The 27,978-nt window shown below is 38.4% G+C and overlaps 1 protein-coding gene across 3 annotated transcripts in view; it reads right to left on the bottom strand.

Moving 5' to 3' along the window:
• Positions 1–27,978, bottom strand: part of samd12 (sterile alpha motif domain containing 12) — a 109,788-nt gene that overhangs the window by 28,305 nt on the left and 53,505 nt on the right. The window contains exon 5 of one of the 3 annotated variants that reach the window (XM_044336527.1): positions 17,113–17,205. The exons of the other annotated variants lie outside the window; for them this stretch is intronic. Coding sequence (XP_044192462.1) covers positions 17,201–17,205 — 5 coding nt within the window. The 3' untranslated portion in view covers positions 17,113–17,200. Of the gene's footprint in view, positions 1–17,112; positions 17,206–27,978 lie in introns of those variants that run through there. 3 annotated transcript variants of the gene reach the window in all.

Raw genomic sequence — 27,978 nt, forward strand, 5'->3', positions numbered from 1 at the left:
AAGTATCTCGATCGCCCCCCTGGTGGCTGGTTGCATATAAGTTATAAACCCCACCCCATTCCCTCCCTAAAAACTTTTCACCTTTCAGTCCGTGCTCTGAGTGCATATTCATGACTTTTTCCATGAGGGTGAGTTACGTTAGTTTTGACAAAAATGTAGGTTACTACTTTTAATTTGCACTATCCAGCCATGCTAACATTGGAATGTCATAACATGTGCCCCATATCATGGCTAGCTAACATTAGCTAACTGTTAACAAGCTAACTTTACAGTAACAGGTTTCCTTTGTCAACAAGCGTCATGTGTGGAGCACTTGGTAACGTTTGCCCCTTGGAGCTATAAAGAATGAAGTCACTCTAGTCTATTGTTAACGTTAAATTGGTTAACCCCAACGTTAAATTATATAACTCTAATGTCACCAGTTTGATAACAAACTCTGTTGTGACACAGATGTTTCCTCTCTTGTCTTGCAGCCCAATGATGTGAATCTAATCCTCTCCAAAATATCTGTCAACTCACTGGTTAAGTCTGTAGTGGATTGTTATGTTACTAAAACATTGTATGCCAATGTGAATTCACCTTTATGTATGCAGACTTTCCACCTGCCTTTGTGCTTTTGTGTTTTTTTATTATTATTATTATTTTTTTTTTTAAATCTCTCACAGATGTGTGAAATGCTGCAGCAGCATGAGAGTGAGACATGCATGGGCTTACACACACACACACATACAGGCAGGGTGTGAAATATGGGGGTTTTGAGGTGGTATCAGACAAACTACACTGAATAATACAGGCATTCAATATGAGATAGGTTATTTGTGCAGGTGTATGTCATATACACTCACTGGCCATTTCTTTAGATACACCTGTGCAATCTAATGCAATCTAATACAACAGCTCCATAAATTCTACATTTGCAAAGCTTATACATTTTCAGTTTTTGTTGACATAGTCAGAAAGGTGATAATTCTGCTTTATGTTTATTACTGAGGTCATAGTGGGTGAAGGTGGTGGTGTACTGGGGTGTATTATATTGAATAGTGTTCCTAATATTTTGTCCACTCCATTAAGATACATTAAGGGGGGATACTACATGTGGATCCTACTTGTTTTTTCACACCTTGCTGATGTTATAATGCTAATGTTAGATACAAACATCTTTATTAAAGGGTGACAATACATTTATATCTGCCCAGTGATACCTGAACATTTCACTATTTGTAAGGCTTTCTTAGATTTTTATTCAACGTACAAAATATTTTTACATAGATGACACTGTTACCTTCTCATTCTGAGTGAAAAGTTGAATTAACAATTAAAAAAATGTTTGCTTATGTTGCTATGGAGACTCCACTATCAAGCAGATTGGAGTTTTTTAGTGTTAAATAATTAATAAGTAGTATTTTCAATTTTTTTTTCTGAACTTTAATTATGATTATGGCTTATTATAGTTATGAATATTTAATGATATAAACAAATACTCAACTACTACTTGAAATTCTAAAACGTTTCAGTATCCATTATAGGGCTGCAACTAGCAATGAGTTTCATTATATATTAAATGGCAGATTATTATTTGTTTTATATTTAAAATGTCAGGAAATAGTCAAAGGTGACATCTTCTAATGTCTTGTTTTGTCTGACCAACAGTCCAAAACCCAAAACAATTCAGTTTACAATGATATAAAGCTTCTCTCTTTTATATAATTGTACATCTCTCTATTTAATAGGTTTTTGGAGTGTTAGGCACCTTTTTTTTACTATTTTCTGACATCTTACAGACTAAACGCTAAATCATTTAATCAAAAGAATAATAACTTAATTGATAATAAAATAATAATTAGTTGTAGCCCATAGAGTACTTGATTTGATGAGAAATGCAGATGAATAATGGATTTAGATATACAGCAAATGTTTTTTTTGACAAAGCAGAACACACCACATTGTTTTCCACTGATATCAACACCAAGTTCACCAGTGCAGGCAGCTTTTTTTTGCTGATAGCTGACCAGCTCCAGTTGATTTGTAATGCCTTTTGATTTCACACTAACAATGCAATACAAAGAAGCATTGAATTGTCAATTATTAATTAGCCTCCGAACCCTCTGGCATTCCCCTTGTTCCACACCACGATCTGAGCCTCTGCATGCCAAGCTCACATGGTACCAAGCAGTAGTAACATTTCAGTGGTGTGCTTCATCACCCTTCCCCCAATTTAAAATTTCACATCGTTGGCTAATGTATTCTCACCATTAAGACCTGCATAATGAGAAGCAGGACACTGTTTAGCATGCAGTAAACACCTGCTTGGCTTCAAATCATATTTCACTCTTGCTCGTCGTCAGCAACTCTTACCGAGGATGGTGTAGGAGTTGCGGTGTAGAGGACAGGGGCAGTAAAAGGGGAGATTTGTATTCTGCTAATCCTCCAGTATAGTGCTGCTGAGGGTAATGGGGGTTAACAGGACTTTCACTTAAACACACGCTGAGCTCCCTGCACTCAGTAAGTTTCTTAGAGGCCAGAGGAAGGTGCACCTCCAGATACAAACCCCTCCATCGACCTGGTCAGACTGCCTTGTCTCTCTGATAGGGTTATGAAGGTGGAAGGGTAGATACGGGAGGGGGTGGACGGAAGGAGTCAAGACGATGGTGAGTGAAGTTGCAGTGATGGTAAAAGGGCATATGCGGTCATGGCAAGCCATCTAATTGTGTTATGACTGTGTGCACTTTTGTAAGAGACACTAGAGGATGTACACAACACTTGAGCACACACACACACACACTCTTATTCAGTTGCTAAGTACATTACCTCAAAGTGCAAATACCACAAAACTGTACACGAGTACTTTACTTGAGAACTATTTTGAGGTTCTTGAGCTTTACTTGAGTATTTCCATTTTAAGACACTTAACACTTCTACTCCATTAGGAGGAAAATATTGTTCTTTTTACAGTATAACATTTATCTTTATCTTTGCAGACATTATTTTCTATACAAAACATACTCTATGATCATAATATAGATCAATTAAACTTCCAAACAGTTAATTAAGTAGTTAAATTTGGCTCCATCTCCACAAGTAATCACATTAAATGATAAATTAATGTATACTGTAAATATATAGGCATCCCTACACACTGAAAGGGTAAATCCTGAATAACAGACACTTATACATTTGATACTTAGATGCATATTGCTGATAAAACTTCTGTATTTTTATTTAAGTTAAATACAGTATGCTATCTGAAACAGATATTTCTACATTGTGGTAGTGCAGCCTTACCCATATGTTCCTTGGTGATTTCTCCTCTTATCCAGGTACCATTAATTACTTATCTATCTAGCCAGGTGGTTACACACTGGACAGGTCACAAGGCAAACACATTTACACCATAACTATGGACAAGTTATATGTTTTTGGACTGAATAGCACAGTTGAGATCATATACAATGCATTTACTGTATGCTTACATAAATTATAACAATGATACACAGTTTTCCAAAGTGCAAATTGCAGGAATGGTAGACTAAAACCAAGACATACTCAAGTGAAACAATTCCCTGCCGCATCTACATTTGTAAATTATTGATTCTGAATGTATAGAGCATCTTTGCCCTAAATCATATATTAGTCTTACATTTGTACATTCCATTTACTGATCATGTGGCGGCTTTACATTATGAATTCACTGAGAGGGAAAAGATTTGACCCGAGGCTTTCAGTGCAGCCATAGGGCCCATAAAGAGAATATTATCTCTAAAAGAACATGCAGTTCCAGTGCTGTCGCTAACGCCATCACCCTGAAATCCTTTATTACTTTTACACACAGTATATTCACGCTCTCAATACAGTGGAGCTTCTTATGCGTTTCTTTAAGGTGGTTATGATAGGAAGACTGTAAAAAAATTTTTTATGGTATCCGTGTTAATACGTGCTTCAGCTTAAGTTTTATTGCCCTGTTAAAAGTATTGCAGGAAAAAGAGTAATTAAAAACCTGAAGAAAGTCAGTCATTTCTGTCAATATTAATATATAATATAATATATAATATAAGATGATTTCTGGTTGTATTTGAATCTGAAAATATTTTCCCACCAGAATAAGGTATACTAGACATTTTAACATTTTACCCAATAACCATTAAAAAGTACTAACATTAGTTAAAACATTCATAGACTAGATTGTAAATTGATTTACATCATTTTGGAGATTTGGACATTAAATTCCAGCCTAGTTTCTTTCTATTTTTGACAATTGTTGTTTAAGCAATGGATAAAATCAACAAAGAAGGAGAAGAAGAAGGTGATAACTTTCAAATCCACAGTGTCCAGTGCATGTAGGAAGGAAGGCAGCATGGCAAACATGAATACCACTCTTCAATTGGTGAACCAAGGTGCAGGCCACCATGCTTCCAAGCATTCACTCTGCTGAAGTGTCCTTGAGCAAAACAGTGAATCCTTACAGTTGCTATTCTCCATCTGACCCTGCTCTCTCACCTCGCTGTGGTGTGAGAAGAAAATTTCTTTGCAGGAACCGATAAACTAGCAAAACATTATCACAGCATGTGGTGAGAACTTCTCGGGGCACCTGGACATCAGCCACACTGCATTTGTTTTAGTGTGGGCACGTTTCTGTGCTTTAGTAAGATATTCTCTTCACCTCCTTTATACTCTTCTCCTCTTTCTTGTTATAGTGCTGTGATTCATAAATAGCTATTCATTTTCTTTTTTATTATTATTCAGTGATGACTCAAGGAAGACTAGCAACCACTTTGCAGAAGCTTATGGGGATCTAAATAAAGAGAAAACAAAGATTTTTACAAATGACATTTTGCTGAACAACCACATAGGCAGGGCAGGCCTGTCAAGCTTTGAATTGCTTAACATGCCCAAGCTGCCAACTCTCACTGTTTTGGTGTGAGACACCCGCTTTCAGGCACTGTCTCATGCTCTCACGCTGCCCAAATAAATCTCACGTCAAATAAAAGGAAACCACAAAGCAGATCAGGGAGGCTATCATAGCTCTAGCTCAGAAACCCCAGCGATGTAACCTGAGTATGTAAGCCACCATCATACATACAACTATCAGGGCTATGTTAGAACGAAATGACTGTCTCATGTTACATTTTTTTCTTGTCATGCTAGGATTAACTAGCTTTACACTGCAAAACAAGAGCTGTGCTGCGTCTTTATTTTCATGAGCATCAACTGGTGGGTGTTACTTTTTGCCTTTTAAATTCAGCTTTAGCTTCAGGCTTTCAGCATGAAAGCTTGATGTAAGCATCAAGTACATATTAGGACACCTTTTACATGATTCTCACTTTAAAATGAATAAGCTAAAATCATTACAAAGTCAGGTGGAGACAGTGTTTTCAACCAACTAACAGAACTAACATTAGTTTAATTAACTAATTAACTACAACTGATAAAAATCTGCTAGCGACAGTTGTCTTTTGACCAACACATTCTCATAATTTAACAACGATATGGGTCTAGAATTCAGGCCGGCAAATATGACCTTTAGTTACATTTATGCCATCTAGCGACCGTAGCAGGCTAATGCACTGTGGCTTTCCAAAACTGTTACAAGTCATTGTTAAAAAATAATTATGTTTTATGGTGCGACAATGCTTTGGTTAAGGTCTGGTTAGGTTTAGGCACAAAAACCACTTGGTTAGGGTTAGGGAAAGATCATGGTTTGGGTCAAAATGATCACTTGAAACATGGTTTATAATTGCTTAAAGTTAGACAACCTTCGTCATCATGGCAAAAGGAAACACCACATTACGTTTTTTTTTAAAAAAATATCCTGATTCGTGGTTGGAAACACTGGCAGTTGGAAACGGGAAGCCAACAGTGGTCTCCTGCAGCAACAAATTCCACTATCTATATAGCAATTCACCCAACCCACCTCCTCCTAACAAGACAAAATCATCTTATCAAGTCAGCTTATCAAGTCACCTTATACTGACGTCATCTGAAATTACTGCTAGATGGTGTAAACGTAACTATAGGTCATTTTTTCAAGCCTGAATTTAAGACCTTTACTATCATTTTTCTTGTGAGGATGGTCTGTATTGGACAGTTGCCAGCTAGGATTAACTCGCTACAAGAGCAATGCTGTGTCTTTATTTTCATGTCTACCACATGAATCATCAACTGGTGGGTCCTGACTTTTTGCCTTGGAAATGCAGCTTAAGCTTCAGGCTTTTAGCATGACATCTTGATGTAGCCATCAAGTACATATTTAAGACCCCTTTTATAAGATTCTCACTTAAAAACATATGAACTTGAAACATTAAAAAGTCAGGCAGAGACAGTGTTTTCAAGCAACTACTGGAACAAATGTTAGTTTAATTACTTAGCTAGCTACAGCTGATTAAAATCTGCTAACGGCAGTTGTCATTTGACAGTTGCCAGCTAGAAATGAGACAACTGCTTTTGTCTACCTCTGTATGAAATGAAAGACCCATTCTTTAAGAAATTACAAAGAATTTTGAGTGCTAAATCTGCCAGGTTATCACCACGCTATAACTGCTTAAGTGCCATGTGAGAATGGAAAGTTGTAAAAATATCTTTGCACCAGTATCCTTGAAACAACCTTATTGTAGAATGTTTCCTGGTAAGTTAAGTGATTCTCATTTGGAAACAGCAAGAGAAAAGAGTAAACTGTATCTGTGGTACTTGATTGCGATGACCATGTAAAGTGAGGACAATAGTGGGGTCCAAATCCTCAAGGAGAAAATGAGAAATTGTAAGACTCTTTAATTTCACATGGGCTGTAGACATTCATTAAAATGAGAGCAATGTCAAAAGAACAAAGTAATTGATATGACTCACAGGCAGAAAGCATCAAATGGGCTTCAAAGAGATATATATTAAGAAAAAGGTTCACTGAAAAGGTGTAAACCCCCCGGTACTCCCTGCAACTGGTCTGCGTGTACATCAACAATACTAGACAACAATATGAGACAAAGAAGAAGCATCTCACATGAATGGCATGATATTTCAAACAGGCAGAACTGACTCCCCATATGAAGCATGTTATTCTTACTTTCTGCCACCAAGAATGCTGACACAAGCTGAATTCTGCAGGTATTCACCCAAGTGCTTCATCAGCCTGATTCATCTTCTTCACTACCTTTTTCTGTCTGTGTTCTGGTGAAACCCTTAAAGCACAGAAAACTACTAATACATCTCATGATTTCCCGAAAGAGTTTGTGAAACCATCCAAAGATACCTCATCTGCAAGAGAAAAACATCCCGATTATCTGGCATACATTTAACAGATTTTTTGAAAGTGCCACTACCTCTCACCAGGTTTTATAAGTAGGAAAATGGGGACACTGAATTTCCTGCATCATGACGTGACTAATTTAGTCAACAATGCTAAAATGATGGCCATTTTAAGGTGAAGCATCCCAGGCAGAGATGATTTTGGCTCTATATCAGTTTCAATTTAATATAGTACATTTATTTTACATCTGTGAGTCCATTAATTTAATTAAAGGCACAAAATTAATTAAAAACACAGATGGTGTTGAAAAAATTGTGTGTAGCTATTTTTTTCAAATCAATATGCTCTTTTTTGTAGCTGTAGCCACATTTTTCATGCTGCTTGCTACCAGAAACAGTTGGCAATTTTGTTTTTTTGCTATAATTTCTATTATTTGTCCTTTTATCCTCGTAGTTGTTACTTAAAAGTATTTGTCATGTACATACCGTTTTCTGATTATTTCTCAATAAAGTCTTTATAAATGACAAACCTATATGAGGTTGGAAATCATATGATGAAAAAGACAACAAGAAAAAGTACCCTAATATAAAATCACGTATTTTAAAATAAAATAAAAAACACATAGTAGCTTGTAATTTAGTTATACAAATGATAATTTTGATCAAGAATGAATATGTATGCTAGGTGCAAGGATACTATGCACATTCTGTAGTTTTATTTATGGGAGAAACAAAACAGAACATCATTTCAGTGAGCTTAAGAAACTTCTCAATCAACATATTCCTTCTTTCATTCAAGCAAACAGACTTTCAAGGGTCAAGCTGAACCTTTCCTGAAATCTGTGACACATTTCAAGAATGAGATAGCAATTGGTCCATGTATGAGTGTGTGTTTACTTTCTTTTTTTGTCCTTACATGCAGCCTTCATTCATAAAGGCTGTTCTTTTCTCTACTCTAGTCCCTGACGTGCATAACCCATGAACTTTTTCAGAGGTGGCGTGGAGACAAAGGTTACCCTTTCAAAAGTCCAACCTCCACCTCAGACAAGAAGATTAGTACTTCAGTCACTTTCTATATGTTGTCTCTCCTGGACTGGGGAGAGTCAACATATTCTTACTGTGTTTGCCCGCTCTGCCTGGCTGCATGGTGTTGCTTTTCAATAAGTCAGTGTTAATGCCATTTTTGGTACTTTTATATAAAATCAGACTCAAGCTGGGTACACGCATTCCGCAGAAATAGCAAGGGATCCGCGCTCAATATCTTTGTCAGATAGTATTGTAATTGTGTGGGGCTAAGGTGGCAGGAGCAGAGCAACTTGGTTTGGATATTGCCTGGTTAGATTTCCCTTGAGCCTGATGCAGTGTAAGTAGTCTCTCCAGATCTGTCTCTCTCACATCTGTCTGTCCCCTCCTCATTCTTTACCTGTCTCTCTGACTCTTTCATGCTGCACTGTGGCAAGAAAACAAGTCCTGCCTCCCACTATCACAGTTCAGTCAGTCAACTCACGTGGAGTGGATTATTATTTAAATGTAGAATATGCACAGCATTAGTGTTTAGCGTCTCTGTTTAGTGGCTCTGACCTTGTTGCTCCCCACAAAGAAATATTAATCTCTCACAGCAGGGAGTGGGGAACCACGATACTAACTTCCCCCCTAGGGGAAGATAGATTCAGAGCCTACAGGTTCATGCTGGGGTGGAGGTGGGGCTTTTGAAATGCTACGTGAATGGCAGCAAAAGTGGCGGCAAATGGCAGCAAGCAAGCATGTGAGCAGTGTGGCAGCAGGTATGGCAGCAAAGTGTGAGCAGAGCACTTACGGCTTAAATATGCCGCCATGATAATTGGGTGTGTTGGAATAATGTTAGAGTGAGGGGAATATGGCATGTAAGTGGAGCAGCAGCTTGAGTTGGGCTGCCTGAACTAGCTCGCAGGTGTCGCTTCATATCAAGTGGAACATTTTAAACACGAGCAAACAAATGCATTTAATCACACACTTTTTAGAAAGGCGCACACAGGAAACACATTTACTCATTTGTTCCCCTACACACACATGCAAGAATTACACAATAAGTACATTTATTCGTGGTCACGTTTGACAGTTCTCATCCTTTATTTCCTCAGACTCTGAACCTTAAGAGATGCTTCAAGGTGCCTTTGGCAAGTGTTTAGGAAGTCTTTTGCTCTATGTGCAATGTCAGCATTTTAAATAATAAAAAAAGAAAAACTGACAAGAATCTGATTCACAATTTAATGTTTATGCTTTGTTTTAAGTATATTTTATTTGCATTTTTACAAGTATACTGTGTTTTTTTTGGTTTTGTGTTGTTGTTTGTTAGAATATTTGTTTTATATGTTTCATATTTGTGTGCTGCTTTTTTATTTTGGCGATTTTCCACTGTGGTGGGCAATAAAGCTCTATTCTATTCCATTCATATGACTGCAACGCTGACTGTTTGGAGATGATATGTGAACCATGGTGTCCAGCATCAAAGTCAGATACTTTGTACAGCCAACCATCAACTCTGACTTCCTCCCACAAGGTTTTTCACAGCTATTAAAATGTCATGCTACTTCCACCCCTGCTTCTCAGAAATGACAGTCATATTTGCACTGCCACAAGAAGTCAGTATACAGAAAAACATAAAAAAAGGATTTACAAATAACCATAGACTATAAAAAATAATGGACATAGCCATTGTGACCTCACCCATTGGTTTGTGGTCTCCCGTTCTGAAGCCTTTTGTTTGCATTTTGACTGTTGCCATCTTGGATTTTTGGAACCAGAAGTGACCACATTTGGACGCTGACCCTAATGCTAGTCGTTAGCTGCTAGCTTGGTTCGCACGGTGCATTTATAACCTATGGTTAACTTTGATAATGCTAATGACAGTCTTGTATTACACACATCACACAAATACTCCCACTATTACAGGCCTACAGAGACATTTCCAGCTGAACCAGTGAAACCCCATGGCAACATAAAACTGCAAGAGAGGAGAGACAGTTCTGGCAGATATAAACATGAACATAGTCAAAAAGAAGAAAAGGAGGATATGTTCATTGTATGAAGGTTATGAAGCAGGCAGTGGTAATCTGGTTCAGGGATGATAATGTGAGCACTGTAACCACTTTGATCAATCCCTTCTCACACCTTGCTATCTCACTTTCTTTGTCTGTTTGCTGGTAATTCTCCCTTCCAACTTCTCTCCTCTCTCTCTTCGCCTGTCTGCTCATTTACACTTGGCTGGAAACCGAAAGACTAGGCCTTAGTCTTCTCGATGCAGTGCTGGACGAGCTGACTAGAAACACAGGGCCATTTTAGGAAATAGGATTAAGGGGGAAAAAGTTCAAAAGTACAGGAGAGGAATAAGACAGCAAGTGACAGTGAGAGAGAGAAAGCACGGAAAAGGGGATTATGAAGAAGAGATGGAATGTGTGGGAAGGAGTCTGACACGTCATCTCATGTTCTTTTGCAGAACGTGAAAAATGTTGTGCAGAGATGGGAGAGGCAGACAGATTGGCTTTAAGTGCCTTCTCTGTATAAGGTCTGGGCTGTAAATATGAAGGTGATGAATAAGTCAGCGTTGTTGGCTGCTAGTCAGAGTTAAACTACACAGCTGCATACTTCTATTTTGACAGAGGCCAGATATTTGAAAAGGTCACATGTTGATGGACCCTGGGTTTTAATTGACAAAGGGCTAATTTACAAAGGGCTGCTAACAAGGAAAATCTTGCTAACGCATCTTTACGGCATCTATAAGAGGTTGTGTACGATGGTTTCAAGAGTAAGTCTGTGCACACAGGGGCAGCGTGTGCACATGCATGAGTGCATGTATAAATGACGGCCTCCTGTCATAAAATGGTCCATTGTGATGAACTTTGAAGCATCTGTCTGACATTTGTCCGGCGTTCCCATGTGATGGTAAACAAGGATGGATAGCATCCAGACCTGAACATAATAACAGCTGATGACTATCATCTTTCTTGGTGTTGTGTGAAAGATGTGTCTTCCTGTTGTGTTATTTGTCACACTATTGTGTTCCCTTCCTGTGGAAGGGAAGGGTGCTGAAAGCATCAGTCTAACCCATCAATACTGAGAAAAACTTAAAAAGAAAGAAAAATAAATGTCTTTGTCTGTAAATTGTGTTTAGATGACGCTATCAAAATTGAACGTTAGGCAATATCATTAAATGAGGAGAGTGTCATTAGAAATATCCATTCAAGTATAGAAATAATCAAAGTAAACGTACTCAAAACAATAATTGTGTCATTCCATCTGCACACTAAATAAGAAACATTCATCTGTGTTGGTGAAAAACAAACATTTGTCAGATATCAGTAACAATGTGTGTCTGTCTGTCTGACTGTCAGTGATCACTTCAACACTTGAAATTGATTTTTGCAACTGATATTCCTGAGGGCTCCTGCTTCCCGATCTCCTTCATTGCTTCAAAAAAAAATCAATATGTTGGTGGGATGTAACTAAGTCAACTTCTCTTTGCCTTCTTCCTTTCCTCCCTCCCTCCCTTCCTGCCCTTATCAAACACAGATTGGTACAGATCCAAGAGCTAACATCAACATATCCGCTTCTTCTGCACCTTTGTTAGCCACCATATGGTAGCAGACCAGCTAGGGTGTGTACAGCAGGGCAATGATAATATCCTACCATCATAAGATAAGCAATTGTACTGACACGGCACATTTTAATTTTGAATAACAATAAACCTCCTTGTAAGTCTCACCTTTTAATAACTTGGCAAATTATGACTGAGAGAATCATAACCAGCTCCTCAGTCCAATACCTTAATTACACCAGCTTGCTTCTCCATCGTCTGTTAGAAACACACTCCCAGAGGACACACACGAGAGACAAAATGAAGTCTATGACTAGACGGGACTCGGTGTGTTTGAAGAGCCTAAGAATAGCAGCAACCATGTAAAACAGTGTGGTTTGTAGTGGCCCTGTTTATCAGATGTGAATGTCATTAAATTTAAGTATTCACATACATAAATTTACAGCCTACTGTCAGGAGACATAAAATTCATGAGGAAGTCTCAGAAGAAGAAGCACCGCCACAGAGGGAAACCAGAGGCAACGTGCTGATTTAGATCTTGAAACGTCTCCATTTAGTGCTGCATGAGAATGGGGACCCATGCAGTATTTCTCTGAACCTTTACATCAAAATGAGTTCAATCATTCGCAGACAAAAATGTCCTACTAATCCTTTAAGAGTACCATGGATTCTGTCTTTTTTTCCCCCCTTATCTTTTGAAGCTTCTTTGTCCATACAACATGGAGAGTGTGTTTTCCAAGACAGTGGAAAAGGGTGTTTTGAAAACTAAAGGCTGTGTATTTAGCCATATTATATTTTGGTGAAAACATGAATATTTGGAACATACTGTGCACATAAATGGAAAGAGGAGTCCATTATTCTGAGTGGTTTAAAGAGTTTCAATCTGGAATCAATATTAATTGCCTTAATTCCAAGGTGACTGACTTAGTCTAAAAGTAGATTAGTGTTTGATACTCAAAACATGGGTTTTCAGTGGGGTGTTCTTTTAAAGATGCGACCTGTTATCCAAACTTAAAGCCGCTCTAATAAATATTTTCATATTACCGATGGACCAACAGACTATGTGTAATGTGAAAGGTCTCACTTGTAGTCACGAATCCAAAGAGAATTATCAATTGACTCTAAAAAAAAAAAAAGAGCTTTTTTTATCTTTCAGCTCATTGTTCTGGTTTTACAACCCACAACTTCACTCTCACACATCAGTGCTGTTTCCAGACGCAGCAGGCAGCTTTTTTTTTAAGTGAAAAACCTTTGATGAACCTATTGTTCGCTACCTGCCCAGCACGGACACACAAGTTAGTGACTAGCTGGTGAGTATTTAGCCTCTAAAGAGCAACATTGTAGGAAGAAGAGGAGACTAAAACAAAGCTAAAAAGTGACTGAATGTCATTTTTTAAGGTGGTAATATGTCAATGTCATGTTTACAGCTTGTTTCTGCTGCCCTCAAGTGGCCAAAACCCCTACAGCCAAACAGCTATTGCAGATTTAAATAATAAGAGAGACCTCCTAAATGCATAACACTGATTGGAACTTGCTATCACTCCTACATTTATTGACAGGTCTTTTACATGACGGTCTACACACCAGAGTTATTAATATTTTCTGTGAAAGTAGGTTGTACACACTAGAGTAAAACTGGCCTATATGCTTAATTATAACTGGCTGAGAAACACACAAAAAATTAATATATGAGTAAAGGTCTTTAATTATAAACAGCATGTGAATATAGCTGAATTTATTTAGTCAGAAATACTAAAGGGGCCTTTAAAGTAAATCTAAATTTAGACAAAATGTAAATTACTGTTCCTCCTCTGAGAGGCTGGGTATGACTGCATGAATAAGATGCTGAAGGAAACCAGGCCAGTGATCCAAGACTAACATTCTTATTCTGGGAAACTGAATGCGTAGTCCTATGGGCTCACAGTCCAAATGAGTATGCACAGATCAACAATGTGTTCAACAGAGCAAACAGTGACTCACTCACACCTACATGTCAGTTACCTTCGTTCCGACATGTTCATGCAGTTCATGTGTGACAGGGAAGTAAGGTAGTGTTGCTACAGTGCAACCTTTAACTCCAAAAGGGTTAGCAAGTGTGATGTGGGCGTAAAACAGATGAGATGCGGCAGTGAAGTTTGTGTGGACCATTTAGCAAACAGTGCATCTCATAACCCGATCAATATGAAACTAGCACAGGTCAAACTGTTGTCAGGAGATATTTATACAATGGGCACTTTCTTCCAAGCAGAGCGGCAGAGAAGCACTCCACTCCACCTGTGCTGTTAATTCCCATAAACACAACACTCTTGTGGGAACGGGAAGCTAGCAAGTGATGTGGTAAATAGTGAAGCCATGATATCCTGGTGGAGGTTCTTCAGTGCGATTATGGGTACTTTGATAATGCAGACATTTGTTCCTTTTCCAATTGCCCACTCAAGTATTACTGCTGTAGTCAAACACAAGAACCAGAATATCCCGTAAAAGATCACAGAGTGGGTACATCCTCAAAAGAACGACATTTTCTCCACTGGGAACTGACTAAGTAGCAATCTGTACTGTGTTTGTCAGAGTCAAACAGACAGTGTTAGAGTTAAAGGCACTCAAAAGTGAACTACTTCCAAGTCAGCGTGGTAATGGGGAAATAAAACTCTAAAGCAAAAACAGGAGTTCTTGCGAATGTTGTCAGGCTTCAGGGTGGAATCACACAGATGGAAAAAAAACAGAAAAGAGCGAGCGCCCGTGTAATATTTCAACTGATGATTTAATGTGTGCATAATGAAAAATAATATATCCCTCATAAATATCTGCTGGGTAGATTTGGTGTCATGTGCCCCAAGTGTGCACTGTATCATGATATTGCTGTGCCAGGGTAGTAAATGGCTGGCATAGCAGAGCATAGCTGCCTCATTCTACTTCTTATGGTTTCTCTGCGCCCATTTTATAGTGGCAGCACTTAAAACACTGACATGCCATAATTCTTTACTTTCTGCAGCCAAAAGCTGTAACATTGATAGTCTAGAAAAGGTGGAGATGGAGAGAAATGATAGGAGGGGGACATGAGAAAAGTGTAAGAAGGGGAGGTAAACTGTGTAAAGAATCAAGGAGGGGACGAAGGGAGAGTGCGTACATAAACGTGTGTTGTACATTTGTTTTACATCCAAATGCTTTTGTTATGAGTCATTGCCTCAGGCAGAACAAATTACTGTAAATGGAACTATTAGTGAAACATGGAGGGTGAAAGGAGGAATTCAAATTAAAGTGTTGCTCGCTAGCCACTTACTTCCTCTCCATCTGCATAATTACGGTTAGGACACTAAGCATTTGTGTGTGTGTGTGTACATCCGACCGAGTATTAGAGGTCACAGAGGTTTCCTTTGATTTGTCAGGGTTATAAACACCAACAATGTTTCCCCCCCGAAATCACCATACACACTACGAGCTGTTTTAATTACAAAAGAGCGCTTGTATACATGACAAATGAGCAAATGAGCAGAGCTGGTATGCCTACACAAGCCAGTTCGTACTGGTTAGTGTCACGTTCATCCACTCACACATGCACAGGGTGACAGAGCTGTAAGCAATGACCGTATTTAAGTTGAAAATTACAACTGTACTAAAACTGTCACAGGTGGCTGTATCATTAGATTGCAGCTCATTAAAGAGTCACTGGGTATGTAAATGTGGATGTGTTTCTATATTGCTGTGTGTGCATGTGTATGTGTGCATGCAGGTCTGGAGTGTGTTTGTGCAACACTGTGGGGATTTAAATCAAAGTTAAATGAGTCTCTTTCTTGTTTCAGCAATCAAATTGACCTCTGATTCTTCCATAACCTCTCACCTATGTTTCTAAAGTAGAAAATACACTACAGTGAGACAGTATGAGTATGATGTTCACAATGCTGCCTTCTGCAAAAGCTCATCTGCTAAAACGTGTGATATCGTGAATCTGAATACAATGAAAAATAATACATATAGCGTAAAGAAGAGCAGCTACAGCCTCGGATATTTATGCATCTGTTTTCTGTTTATGTGAGGAATAATGCATACATGTGTGCCCCTGTGAGATGGTGTGCTGCATGCTTAGTCAACCTTTCCTGATTAAATAAAGGTTAAAAAAATATGCACACATATAGTATTACCAATGCATGCCCCCACACATACACCCCTATATATTCAAGACATACGCCAACAAACACACACATGCACACGGTGCAGTCAAAGCTGCAGCGTATGCATTGTGAGCCCATGGAAGTGGAACGAACTCAAGACAGGAGGGAAAAGAGGAGTATACTGTATATCAGTAGGAGCATAAATTTTTCCTTGCATCCGCTGCACTGACAACTTAACGCTCCACTGGTTTGACATCTAAAGTCAATCATTCCAATGGGAAAATCTTTAGATTGATAGCAATAGAGCGTCTGGTAACTTTTGTCTGTAGTAGACCAGGGATGACCAAAGTGCTGAAATGATTAGTCGATTAATTGATTTGTGGATCAACAGGAAACAATTGGAAACCTTTTTTTTTTTACAAGTAAAATTGTCATTTGTCTGTTCCAGTTTTGCAAATATCAATTTTGTAAAATGTTGTAAATTTAATATTCAAGGACTTTAGAGAGATGGTAATACCAAACAAACAATTTGAAGATTTGCAACTGGCATTATACACTATTTTCTTACACTTAGCTAATAATTGAAAAGTAGCTCAAATGGTTAGGAATATAGAAGTTAGTTGCAAAAAATAACTCCCAAGGGTTATGAGAGGAAATCCATAAGTAGGTTCATGTTGGATCAATATTATGTCATCCTTTTTATTTTGATATATAGAATATGATGCTTTATTAGAAGATCTTTTTTCACCAAAACCCTTATTAGTGACAGTCCTTGAAGCTACAGTGAGAAGGGGAGTAAATGTAAGGTACTTCCATCCTACCGCAGTCTGCTAGAGTGTATCTTACCATCTATACGCCTCATCATTCAGCTTAACTCTGATGTACAGTTACCATGTTTGCATTTTTATTTTCAGAATGAGCTATATGTCAGGCTTTAATGTCAAGTCAGAGTTATGTAGTGTGATGCCTTATGTGAAGCTGCAGTAAAACCAATTTCCACATGAGGGATTATACATCTACCACTACATCACTGCTAGATACATGCTGCTATTTAGGATCGGCAAGCTTGTCTGCAAAAGACCACAAGATAGGTACATCAGTCGTAGAGTAAACTTCATTATTTACTGTTTCCTAATATACAGGAATGCAGCCGCAGTTATAAACTGAGTGAAACAATAAATCAAGGAGTCAGCCAGCAGTGGGAAACAATAGGCGTCCCTCATTAGCTGCAGCAGTAGTAGCGGCTGGCAGACTGGTGCTGCATCAGGGCCAGGCCATCCTGGGGTCAGTCTGGAGGATAATCAAAAGCTATAATTATATCACGAATGTCCCTCAAGCACAGTGACTGGCGAGGGCAAAGGATTGCTGACCAATATCAGAGACAGAACGTGGAAGGCATACAGATACAGTAGAGACAATAAGAGAAAGAAATAAACAAAAAAACCAAGGAAGGGAATAAAGTAAACATGAAAAGAAACCATTTCAAGAAAGCACTGATCCTAGAGCTGCGGCTGGATAAAAGCACTGCTCTTGTAACAACAGCAATGTGGGAGGCATAGAATGACAAAAGTGGAGAGACAATGAAAGACAGGAGACACTGACATGTAAATAAATAGATAAAACTGACTGAATAGAAAATCAAAAGAGAAGGAGAGATAAGGAGACCAGTTTGGCGTTTGTGGCTGGTGTATGAATGAAAGGTGGGGGTGGTGGGGTTGGAGGAAGATCAACCATGTGGAATAGCAAAAAAACCTTTCAACAAACTGGCTTTAATCTTCTGACAATGCAACAAACTGGTCCTGATGTGAAACTTCTCTCTGAGGAGCAGGGGCCCCTGCCTCTAATAACTCCCCTCTGTGAACAAGCTAAGTCTTTAATGGATGGAAAGTTCAGCCCGAACTCCTCTGCTGTAGCATACACATAACATGCTTGGGCAAGAGGCCTGGGAAAGTTAACAGAAAATGCTACCTGCTCTGAAGAGAACTTAAAGGGAAGATGTTGAACATGTTGTTTCAGAAAATATTTTTTACATACAAGCACATTCACACCTATGCACATGCAGCACAAAACCCCAGAGTGCAGACACTCACAAGCATCAACACAGGGAAAAAATGTGCAAAGAATTATATCATGAGCTATTTGCAAAAAAAGCCCCATTTATATTTCATCCCTCTGGCAACCCTTGCCTCTAAATATTTATTAAGTAATTAAATAAAAGTTAAAAAGCCTCTGAAGCTTGAGGTCCTGTGGTGGTGTTGTGGATAAAAAGCACAGCTCACTTACAATTAATTCTGTTAAAAACCCAAAGCTTAACCAGTGGTGTTTCAGATACATTTGGGGAGTAAAATTCTCCTAAAACTAGGCTAAGTATCATGGGGTCAATGAATGCTTTACGAGATGCTAATGCTGATACTAGAGGGCACCTTGCACTCATAAATAACCTATAAAATCATAACCTGTAAAGTCGAAAACAAATATTATCCCAGTGTCTTTATTCATATATGCCATGTGCCTTCCAGTCAAGAGAACCTTTGAAATTTGTGTATTTATACAATGGTTTGGCTTCAATCAAGATTAATAGTTTACAGCTATGCTAGTTGTTCTTTGAGGCTGTACTTAGGAACAGTGGTGATTTGAGCTAAATACTAATGTAAGCATGCTGACACGCACGTAGTAGCACTGTTAACATGCTGATGTTTAGCAGGCATAATGGTTACCATGTTTACCACATCAGTTATTAGTCCCTGTTAGTATGCTAAAATTTTATAATTGGCACTGAACACAAAACACAGCTGAGGCTGATCAGAATCAGAATTAGTTTTGCAGGTATTTGGTTATAAACCATGTTGGACAAATTAAAACTTTGTTATCACCAAAGTTAGTACAAATCATCCCATAAAGAAGATAAATGAACATTACTAATTTTCATTTTAATCGATTCAATAGTTGTCTGGATACTTCACTCACGTCATTAGTATATATCATCTGGGAACCATAAATGCCTGTAAAAAATTTGTTCAATTCTATCAAGTAGATGTTTACAAATTTTGATGAATAAGTTAAACTTTTTACCTGCTAATGGCGCTCGTCAAAAAGTCAGGCTATCGCTATGTTAGGATTAATCCTCTGGGCACCATGGATATTGATACAAAATTTCATGGCAATCAATCCAATTGTTGTTTAGATATTTCAGTGTGGAGCTAAGTGGTGGACTGCCATCCCTTGAGCAACGTCGCTAGCATTGCTAAAAGTGATATAAGCAAAAAAATCTGTATACAAGCTAGGTAGGTGTTGTAAACTGTTATGATAGCATCAGGGTCAGCAGCAGCCAAAAGGCTATAATGGACTGATGGCAGTGAAATTAACACATATTGTTCTGTTGGAAAGATGTGTTACATTTTTTCATGCCAAACCATCAAACATTTAAAAATAGTCGAGAACCACTACCTTTATTTACTGAAACCTACTGGAATACAACAGATAACGTCCATCTTTGCTTATTCAATTTTCAGCTCTTTCCATTTATTATTCTAATTTGTCTCATATATATTGCTGTATATTTTGTTTCAGACCACTCTGTATGCTCTCCTGAAAGGCTAATTTTCCACAAGGGTCAATAAAACATTGAACATGAGTCATTCAGGACACAGTGTGATTTCTCCGTCACATTTAATTGCTTTCATCATAACCCAACACACAGCTGGCACAATACTGTGCAATGTGCAGTACCTACGCTGAGGGTGTGCTTTACTGCTTACCCAGAACTTTCACCATTAGTTACAAACAAACCATTAAAAAAAAAAAAAATGTTATTTTTTTCAGTTTTTATGTTTTTAAGTCTCCCACTTGGCACCAATACAAGTAGAGAATCACTTTTAATTACTGACAGTAAAAAAAAAAAAAAGAAAAAAAAGAGGAAAAAAAAAGCGACAAGGGGGAAATAGATCGGCTGACATTTTGGCAGCCAATCAAGCATAAAAAGACTAATGGCACCAATTACAACTGACGTGGGGTGGGTTGATCAGTGTTTCTTATGCAAGGCTTGCTCTTGATTTTTTTTCTTTTTTTTTACAAATTGTGTTTTACAGGGAATCACTGCCATGTATGCCTTTTCAGAGATTGTGAGAAAGGAGGGCTATTAGAGTGTACAAGAGTACAATCACATTGATTAGAGTAGTAGTACTCCATTTGCTGGGTGGAACAGGAGTGGGCAGTTAATTTTTGCTTATAATTTGTCTGTAGAGAAACACATCAAGGCACAGACTAGTTACAGTGTGAGCTTTTGTTCAGAAAATGTACTGTACACTGTGTACAGTCTCAAAGCAAACAGATAAAGTAAAGTTGAATATGGCAGAGAGACATATTATGGGTAGAAAATGTTATATTCAAGAAGTCACCTACAGTATCTTATTCGCTTACATGTTTCTAGTGAAAAGTGTGAAATGCTTTTCTTAGTGTTTTGTCTTCCATTGATCCATGTTTTAGAGCAATTAGTTGACAAATTACTGCGTTCTTTCACAGCAATGGGCAGTTGCTAAGATCTCCTTTTTAAATACTGTGTGTCACTTCTGTGGTAATAACAATTTAAACCCAAAGTCATTAACAGCTCCCCATCAATCATGTCTGCCCTCAGAGTGAGAGTTACAATAATAATGGATGATCAGGTGTGGTGCTGTGCCATTGCTAAGTACGCTGCCATAAATCCTTGATACACAAACCATGATCCCGGACTGGCGTAAAATACATCATTTCCTTTTATGTACCTACTCGTTGCACCCCATTTCCCTCAAAATGTCCTTGGTATCTCTCTCTTTTTACTCAACACCTCTCTCACTCTACTTTATGTTCTTCTTAATGCATGTATGGTGCTGTGCGTTCTGAGGTGATTCAATGAGTAAATATTCTTTTTATGTCTGTCACTCTTCTTCCTGGCTTAGCCGGCTATGTCTGCTCGATGCACACATAAACAGATAGCAATAACTTGCAAGTTCCCTAAAAGTTGATCACTAAGATACTGAACTTTTGATTAGTGGAGTTATACTCAGAGTGGGGCAAATATTTGTGTTCCCATGGTCATTATTTGGTCATTTTCTATCCTGGGAGCAGTAGGTCATGACCTTTCTCTTCCAGAGCTGTTCATCTCTCTGTCTACTCAGGTTGGCCGGGGTGAGCAGCTGTCTTGATAAAGCTGGCTGTATCCCATGGCAACCAAGGTTAGGTGGAGATATGTTGTGCTTTGTGCAGACAGTCAGACTGGTCTCCTCTTAGAATGGATAGTAAGTGACCTGTGTACAGACTACGTGACTTCAATTAACTTGAATCAGCATAAGGTCTTGTTTATAGTTCAATAACCAATAGAGGCATAGATGAGTGAAGAAACCTTATTTGGAGGTAGTAAGGGTAAGGATTTGGTGAAGGGTTTTAATACTCTTATCCGGAAGTAGGCCACAGAATTGAGTGGCACTGCACAGTGTTTTCACTTGTACTATGATGCTGTTCTCCTCCACTTCAATAAATGTTCTTGCGTAAGACATCCCGGTCTTACAAGTTCTTCACTTTGGGTTAACCAGCTCTCCATCAATTCTTTCACACTCGGGAACTGTTGACTCATTTCCAGAACATTTAAAAAGGGACATATAATGCACATTTACAGGTCTATATATATTCTGGTGCTCTACTGGAATATTTTTGACTTTCAAGGAGCATTTTAACATACGTTCACCTCATACTTTGACCATGTTTAACATAGACATCCGACATCATAACAGTATAAAAATAACAGAGAATCACAAAAAGCACGATATGTTCCCTTTAAGTTGACATGACCTACAGATGTACTAAAGTGTGCAAAATACATGGGGTCTCAGAAGCCTTTAGTAACACATAGGACCCTCAATAATTAAGTTTTTTTTCTGCATGTAGTCTACTGTAAAGTCTGTATGTGTATTGAAATATTGAAAGGTGAGCACAAAATGCAACTGATAGTGAGCAGGCAGTTAATCTATCCTGCTGCTGCCACAGCTGCATATAACGCTGCTGCTGGCTGTAGATGTGCAAATTATAAATATAGGCTAATTAATTCATGTAACATCTGTGGTTCTGCTTCAAAGTCCATACACACAGACATACAAAATACAATCCTTATTTATCCATAGGAAAAAGTAAAAAAAAAAGGCCTTAAACAAATTCAAACAAATAGTGTATGAACAACACTCTTAGTTTTAGCCTGGAGTTACATGTTCTCACATGTCAACATTTGTTTTAAATTCCTTACCATGCATTTGACCCCCAATTGTGCTACTAAAACTACAATAACTGTAATGTAATACAAGCAATTGTGTTCTATGCACAAATTAAGCTGGGAACTTCCAGCACTGAGGCTCTATCTTATTAATATTAATAAAATAAAGTACCAGGGAACATTAACACATTATGTTAATCCATTAACTGATAGGCTTACCACCACATTACCTCAAAACTGCACAGTGGTTGCCCTGACAATGAACAGCAAGTAAAATAACGTCTTAAGTGCCATTTTTCTCTTCTCCATTATACGTACATACAGTAAGTCTGGAGCCAATGCTCGGGAACATTTATGGCGTAATGGCTAGTCTCAAACTACAGTAAGTGTCCTATGGCTATTGATCCAGGTTGGTAAGATCAGGAGCAAATGCTGGGAAGCTGAAGGCGTGTGCTCAGGACTATGGTCTGTCCATGCTGTCTGGGCTCCTAGATGTCCGGAGGTGGTCAGCGAGGCTGGAGACAGCATCAGACTGAGTGGAACCAGCCATGCTGCCAAGCGTCCGATAGAATGACTTTTTAATGGCTTCTCATTTCACTATAAACTAATGAATGTGGCTCTGCGCAGTGAAACCTAACCCACCACCTCTGGTTTAAAAAGGCATAAAACAGCAAACTATTGAGCGTTTGGGTTTCATCGACCAGTGGGGTCGTCTTTGTTATATAAAGTTCAGGTTGTGATTTCACACAACCATACCATTTAGGTCAGCTCTGCAAAATGCATGAACTCCATTAAGTTTACATGACTGACAGCTTCCAGAGTCTGCTGAGACTTGGCCCTTGTGACGAGAGATCACTTCTATACAAATAGTATATTGACGGCTAAGCTCTCTGCAAATTTCCTTTTATAGCCGTCACATTATAGGGCGCAAGCTACACAAATGCTTCAAATCCTGCTAGACATCTGGCAGCCAAGGTCTCTCTAGAGACTCTGGCAAAAGAGCAGAACATCTCAGGTGATGTCATTGGACCTATCAAAGCAATCTGTTTTCCTTTGCCATGGGTCAGAGGCCAGAACATGGAGTCTATATACACACACACCATATCACATATAGACTAGAGTGCCGGTGCTGTGCCTCAGGCTATTCCACCTGCACACCTCCTCTAGTTCTTCCTCTGCCTCTCTGTTTATCTTTGTTGATTATCTCTCTTTATTCTTTTCCGTTTTCTCTAACATTGTTTGAATTCTAGCGGTGCCCTCTTTCTTTCCTTCAGCTTCATTAAGAGACCTGCGCATGTTGTTCATACTCGGCTGCATCCTGCTCTAGTGTCCTTGAGAGCCAGAGATGGAGGTATAAGAGTGGGTTTGTTGTATTCATGCATCCTGCGCGTCTCCCTGGGTAAAACTAGATGAAATGTGCTTCGCCTAACCTTGATGATGTTCAACTCCCTCTCTGCTCTCTTTCCAGCAGAAAAGAGGAAAATGGCCGACTGGCAGTGCAGCGTGTAGTGTCTTGAGGTGAGGCTGTAATTGGGGGCCCTGAGTGAGGGTTGTCTTTACTGCATGTCAAGAAGAATTATAGCTTGAGGTCATAAAAATTATGTTTGAGGGGAGGGGTATTCTTTTCAATACGCCACATTAGCCATCTTTCTTTTCTTTTTCTTTCATTCTTCCCATTCTTTCTTCTTTTCCCCCCTCCCTTCTTATTTAAAAAAACCAAAACAACTGGACCCCATTTAGTGATTGAATGAATGCCATACCAGCTATGGGGTGTCTGCTCTACCTTCATTATCAAGGGCAGTTTCAATTCATGCCTTAATGAAAGGAGCCTTTGCTTTCACAACAGGGGATGCAATTACTCCCTGTATTTCATAACATTATTACCATCTGAGGTACGTAGCTATATTGTGGATGTCTGCGTTTAGGCTTTGAGACCCTCAGAGACTCACAGCGTTAATGAGCAAGGTTAGCGCGCACTGTGTCGTCTGAGCAGTGAAGCCATTTGCTCCTAAATGACATTTCCTTTGTGAGTATGAGCCCATATTAGTTCCTAATGTGGAGTGTCACCCAAGGCATCTACATTGTATTCATATTCAAAGAAGAGTAAAAATGAAACTGTGGGAGACTTTAGTGAGTGTGATATTACCATACACCTTATAAATGTATATGGATAAGGAAAAAAGAAACATTATTCACTTGGTCAGACACAGGTATTCACTTTGTCTTCACCTTAATCACATCTTTCAGGCACTGAGCCATAGATGGAGTCTCTGAGGGAGGAATCTCGCTGACAGGAAATTATGAAAAAGAATTAATTTGACCTTCCCTTGCAGCAAGAAAAAGAGAGAGGTGGGGGGGGAAGAAAGAGAGAAGAGGAGATAGTGTAGAGGGGAGGGTGGATAGATGGAGTCAAGGGAGGTTTAAGGAGGAAGGGCCTCCACAGAGGGCAGGATCCTGGAGAGGAGAGAACTCGGATAATGAGAGCGCTCAGCTCCCCACACACTGGAGCCCAGAGGAAGGACAGTAGTCACCCAGAGCTCCTTAAATCTTCAGAGTGAACAGATTCAATAAAGAATTTGGAGGAAAGATACTCTATTCATTCAAGATGGCCAACAGGACATACTTTGGCCGGTTTGCTAAGAAAATGTGTGCTGTTGGTCTTCAGTAAAGATCCTTTCTATCTTGACATTGTCTGGTCAAAGTGACAAAATACTGACTTTGTGCTCAGTTGTGGAACAGATCAGATGCAGTGTGCATTACGAAGCATTTTCTGATCCGATGCTCCTGTCAGCAAAATGACATAATTTGTGTGTGTCTTCCTAAAACCGCTACAAATACATACAAATACATAAATACGTTTTATGATGTGACAACGTAATGGTTATGGTTTAGTTAAGAATGTTGACTCATGGCTGGAAACAGGAAATGGACTATTACACATCACTGGATTACACATCAAGCAGACATAGAGCAACATTAGCATTCATCTGGAGTGTCCTTTTAGCTCTGTTTTGGTCTCCACCAACTCCTGAGGGAAATAAAAGTCTCTTAGCTGGTAAATGCTTCCACTGCGTTTACTAGCTAGTTGCCTGTCTGTTTGGTGATGGGCAGGTAGTGTGCAGTTTTAAATAGTGGATGAATATCTGTAGTGTTACTGCAGTGTTTTCTACATGGACTCAGTAAAGATAGATTGCAAGTAAAAAAAGCTAGATAAAAGTATATTTTATGATGAGATATTCAAACCAATCCTGCACATGTCCACAGAGCGTCACTTGCTCTCTCCTCAGGCCTGTCAGCATTAAAAAGTTATTGATTTGGCTACTTGTTATTCCACAATCATCAGACTGTAAAATTAAGTGTTAATCTACTAGCTGGGGAACGCATGAAACTCAGTAGTGTGCAATTCTAGCCTTTATTTGTGCTTAGCTCAGTAAAGTTTCTCTCGTCACTCAAGATATTCAAGCCAGCAAACTTAACATGTTGAACTAGTTAAAAAGCATGGAATAAAAACAGAGGAGGACATCCTGTTCAGTCAAGATCTCTGACTGAAGAGATTTCCTCTATGAAGCCATGAAGCGGAGAGAGATAATTCATTAAGGTGCCTCGAGCAAAGGCACTGAGGTCTGCTAAAGCACAACAGGAAAGCTTCCTTCATTTACTGCCCTGGAGCCACAGTTCTCTACAAAAGATGTTATTGAACTTTTTCACCCTGGGACCAGAATAAGAAATTCAGACTATTGTCTGAGATTCAGGCTCAGAGGAGTGACTGCAGCTCTTGTTAACTATAACTCTTGTTAAGAATAACACCCTAACTCTGTCAAAAGACTTTCAAGGAGTTTGATTTGTTTAATTACAGACTAATTTTGGGTTTTTTTTATTTTCTATGATTCAGTGGCAAAAGTAGACATTCAAAATATTCCTTTAACACTAAACATGTACTAAGAAATGTAAAGATTGAAGAAAACAAACTTCTTCAGGTGGACAATAAAAAAGGCACAAATGCACAAAGTGAAGGAAAGTTAGACTGTAAGGCATCTATGTCTAATTTCTTCCAAAGTTGTCTTCGTCCTCTCTTTTTAAATGAGACTCTGTTACAGTAAATGAAGCATAAACAGCAAGCCTGTGTCTACATTCACAGATTAGCACTATGTACTCAGAAAACCACTTTCATAGAGCTCTGTCAGCTGTGTAATTCAAGTTTCTTTTAAGAGTGATGATTTCACAAGCCAGTAATAGCATATTTACTGGCATAGGGCTGTTATTGAAAACTCTGAAATGGTTATAAGCATGAAATTGAATACAGAAAAAGAGTAAAATGGGGTTTTTTTTGTTTGTTTTGAGGAGGGGAGAAATGCGATGGCTTAATGGCTCCAATCTTTGTATTAGAGTTAATTCAGAGAGATTCAGTGCAGTCACTAGAGGCTTTTTACACAGAAGTATTTGAACAGTTAAATGCCATTATCAAGAAAACAACCTAATTAATCGTAAGATTCTCATTCCCTCTTTTCCATTGTTACATAGTTTGACTTTTTAAGCTGTCAGAGGGGTTAATATGAAGTCACAACTCACTTTAATTTGCCAGAGGAAAGACAGATACTTTTGTTTTTCACCTTGCCCTCTCCATTTTGTGTCAGGTGCAGAAAGATCTTCGTTTGTTTCTATGGATACAAATGTTAAGGCTAAATACACGGTGTACAACAAGCAGGTCTATCTCAGGCGAAGACAAGAAAAAACATTAATTGACCAGACAGAAGCTGTCGTGCCAACTAAACCTGTATCATATTTTAAATCACCTCATAAAACTCAGTTTTATTGGATTTCTTTTATGTATTTACTTTTCATATTTTACTTGATTCGGTGTTGACATTTTCTTTTTCTGTGGATGTTACCATTTGATTTGATTTCCTGCCTTCTGAGTAGGACAGGTGTATTTGACAAAGGCCCTATAATGCACATTCTTGCCATTAGCTGTCAAAGAAATAGGTTTTATTTGAGATGGTGAGGAATGAGAGTTTACAATACAGTTTTTGAGTGACAACCATATAAATCCAATATTGTCAAAGTTCAGCTGAAGGAGGATATGTTCCCTCCTTGGTGAGTTGAGGAAATGTGAATTTTTAGGTGTGAGTTAGATGTACGCATGGTAATGAAGCAGAATACAAGGCTATATTCTTGTATTTACTCTGAAATTGGAAGGTTGAAGATAGAGAGACACATCTCACCACAGCGGAGGACAAATTTATATTTTATTTTATTTTTCATTTCATGCCGTTTCATTTTGGAGAATAACAGTTTTCACCTGACAGCAATGATATTTTTATCTATGTGAACACAGCAGGCAATAAATAAGCCTGTCGCAGATGTGTGTCTGTAGATGTGACATGAATATACTGTGTCACGTGTATTTCAGATAATTATTATGAGTAAAGGAGTACTTTCAATTTATCTTCATTACATTAGATCGATGAGTTAAACCAATTCATTTAAAATAAAAACTCTTTATTAAACTCTGTCTGTGACAAAAGTAGCTTAGTTGAATATTGTTTTATATAAATACCATTACCAAGACCATGAGCAGCATGTTTCATTTCATCTTAATTTGATTTGCTGTTGTGCAAATAATAAAAGCAACTTAAACTTAATTGACAAAGTTTTTTAGTCACATGGGGAAGAGGTGCGAACAGGCTTTGTTATGTTCTCTTGACAGATGTGTAATTAATATTAACTGTGCTATGGATGTCATGTGCAAGAATATCATCGCCCAGTTTGACCCTGTGTTTGAACCTCAAATCTTGTTAATCTGAATTGTGATAACTTTGTTA

Source organism: Thunnus albacares, chromosome 19 (genome assembly GCF_914725855.1).
Source record: "Thunnus albacares chromosome 19, fThuAlb1.1, whole genome shotgun sequence".
NCBI lineage: Eukaryota > Metazoa > Chordata > Actinopteri > Scombriformes > Scombridae > Thunnus > Thunnus albacares.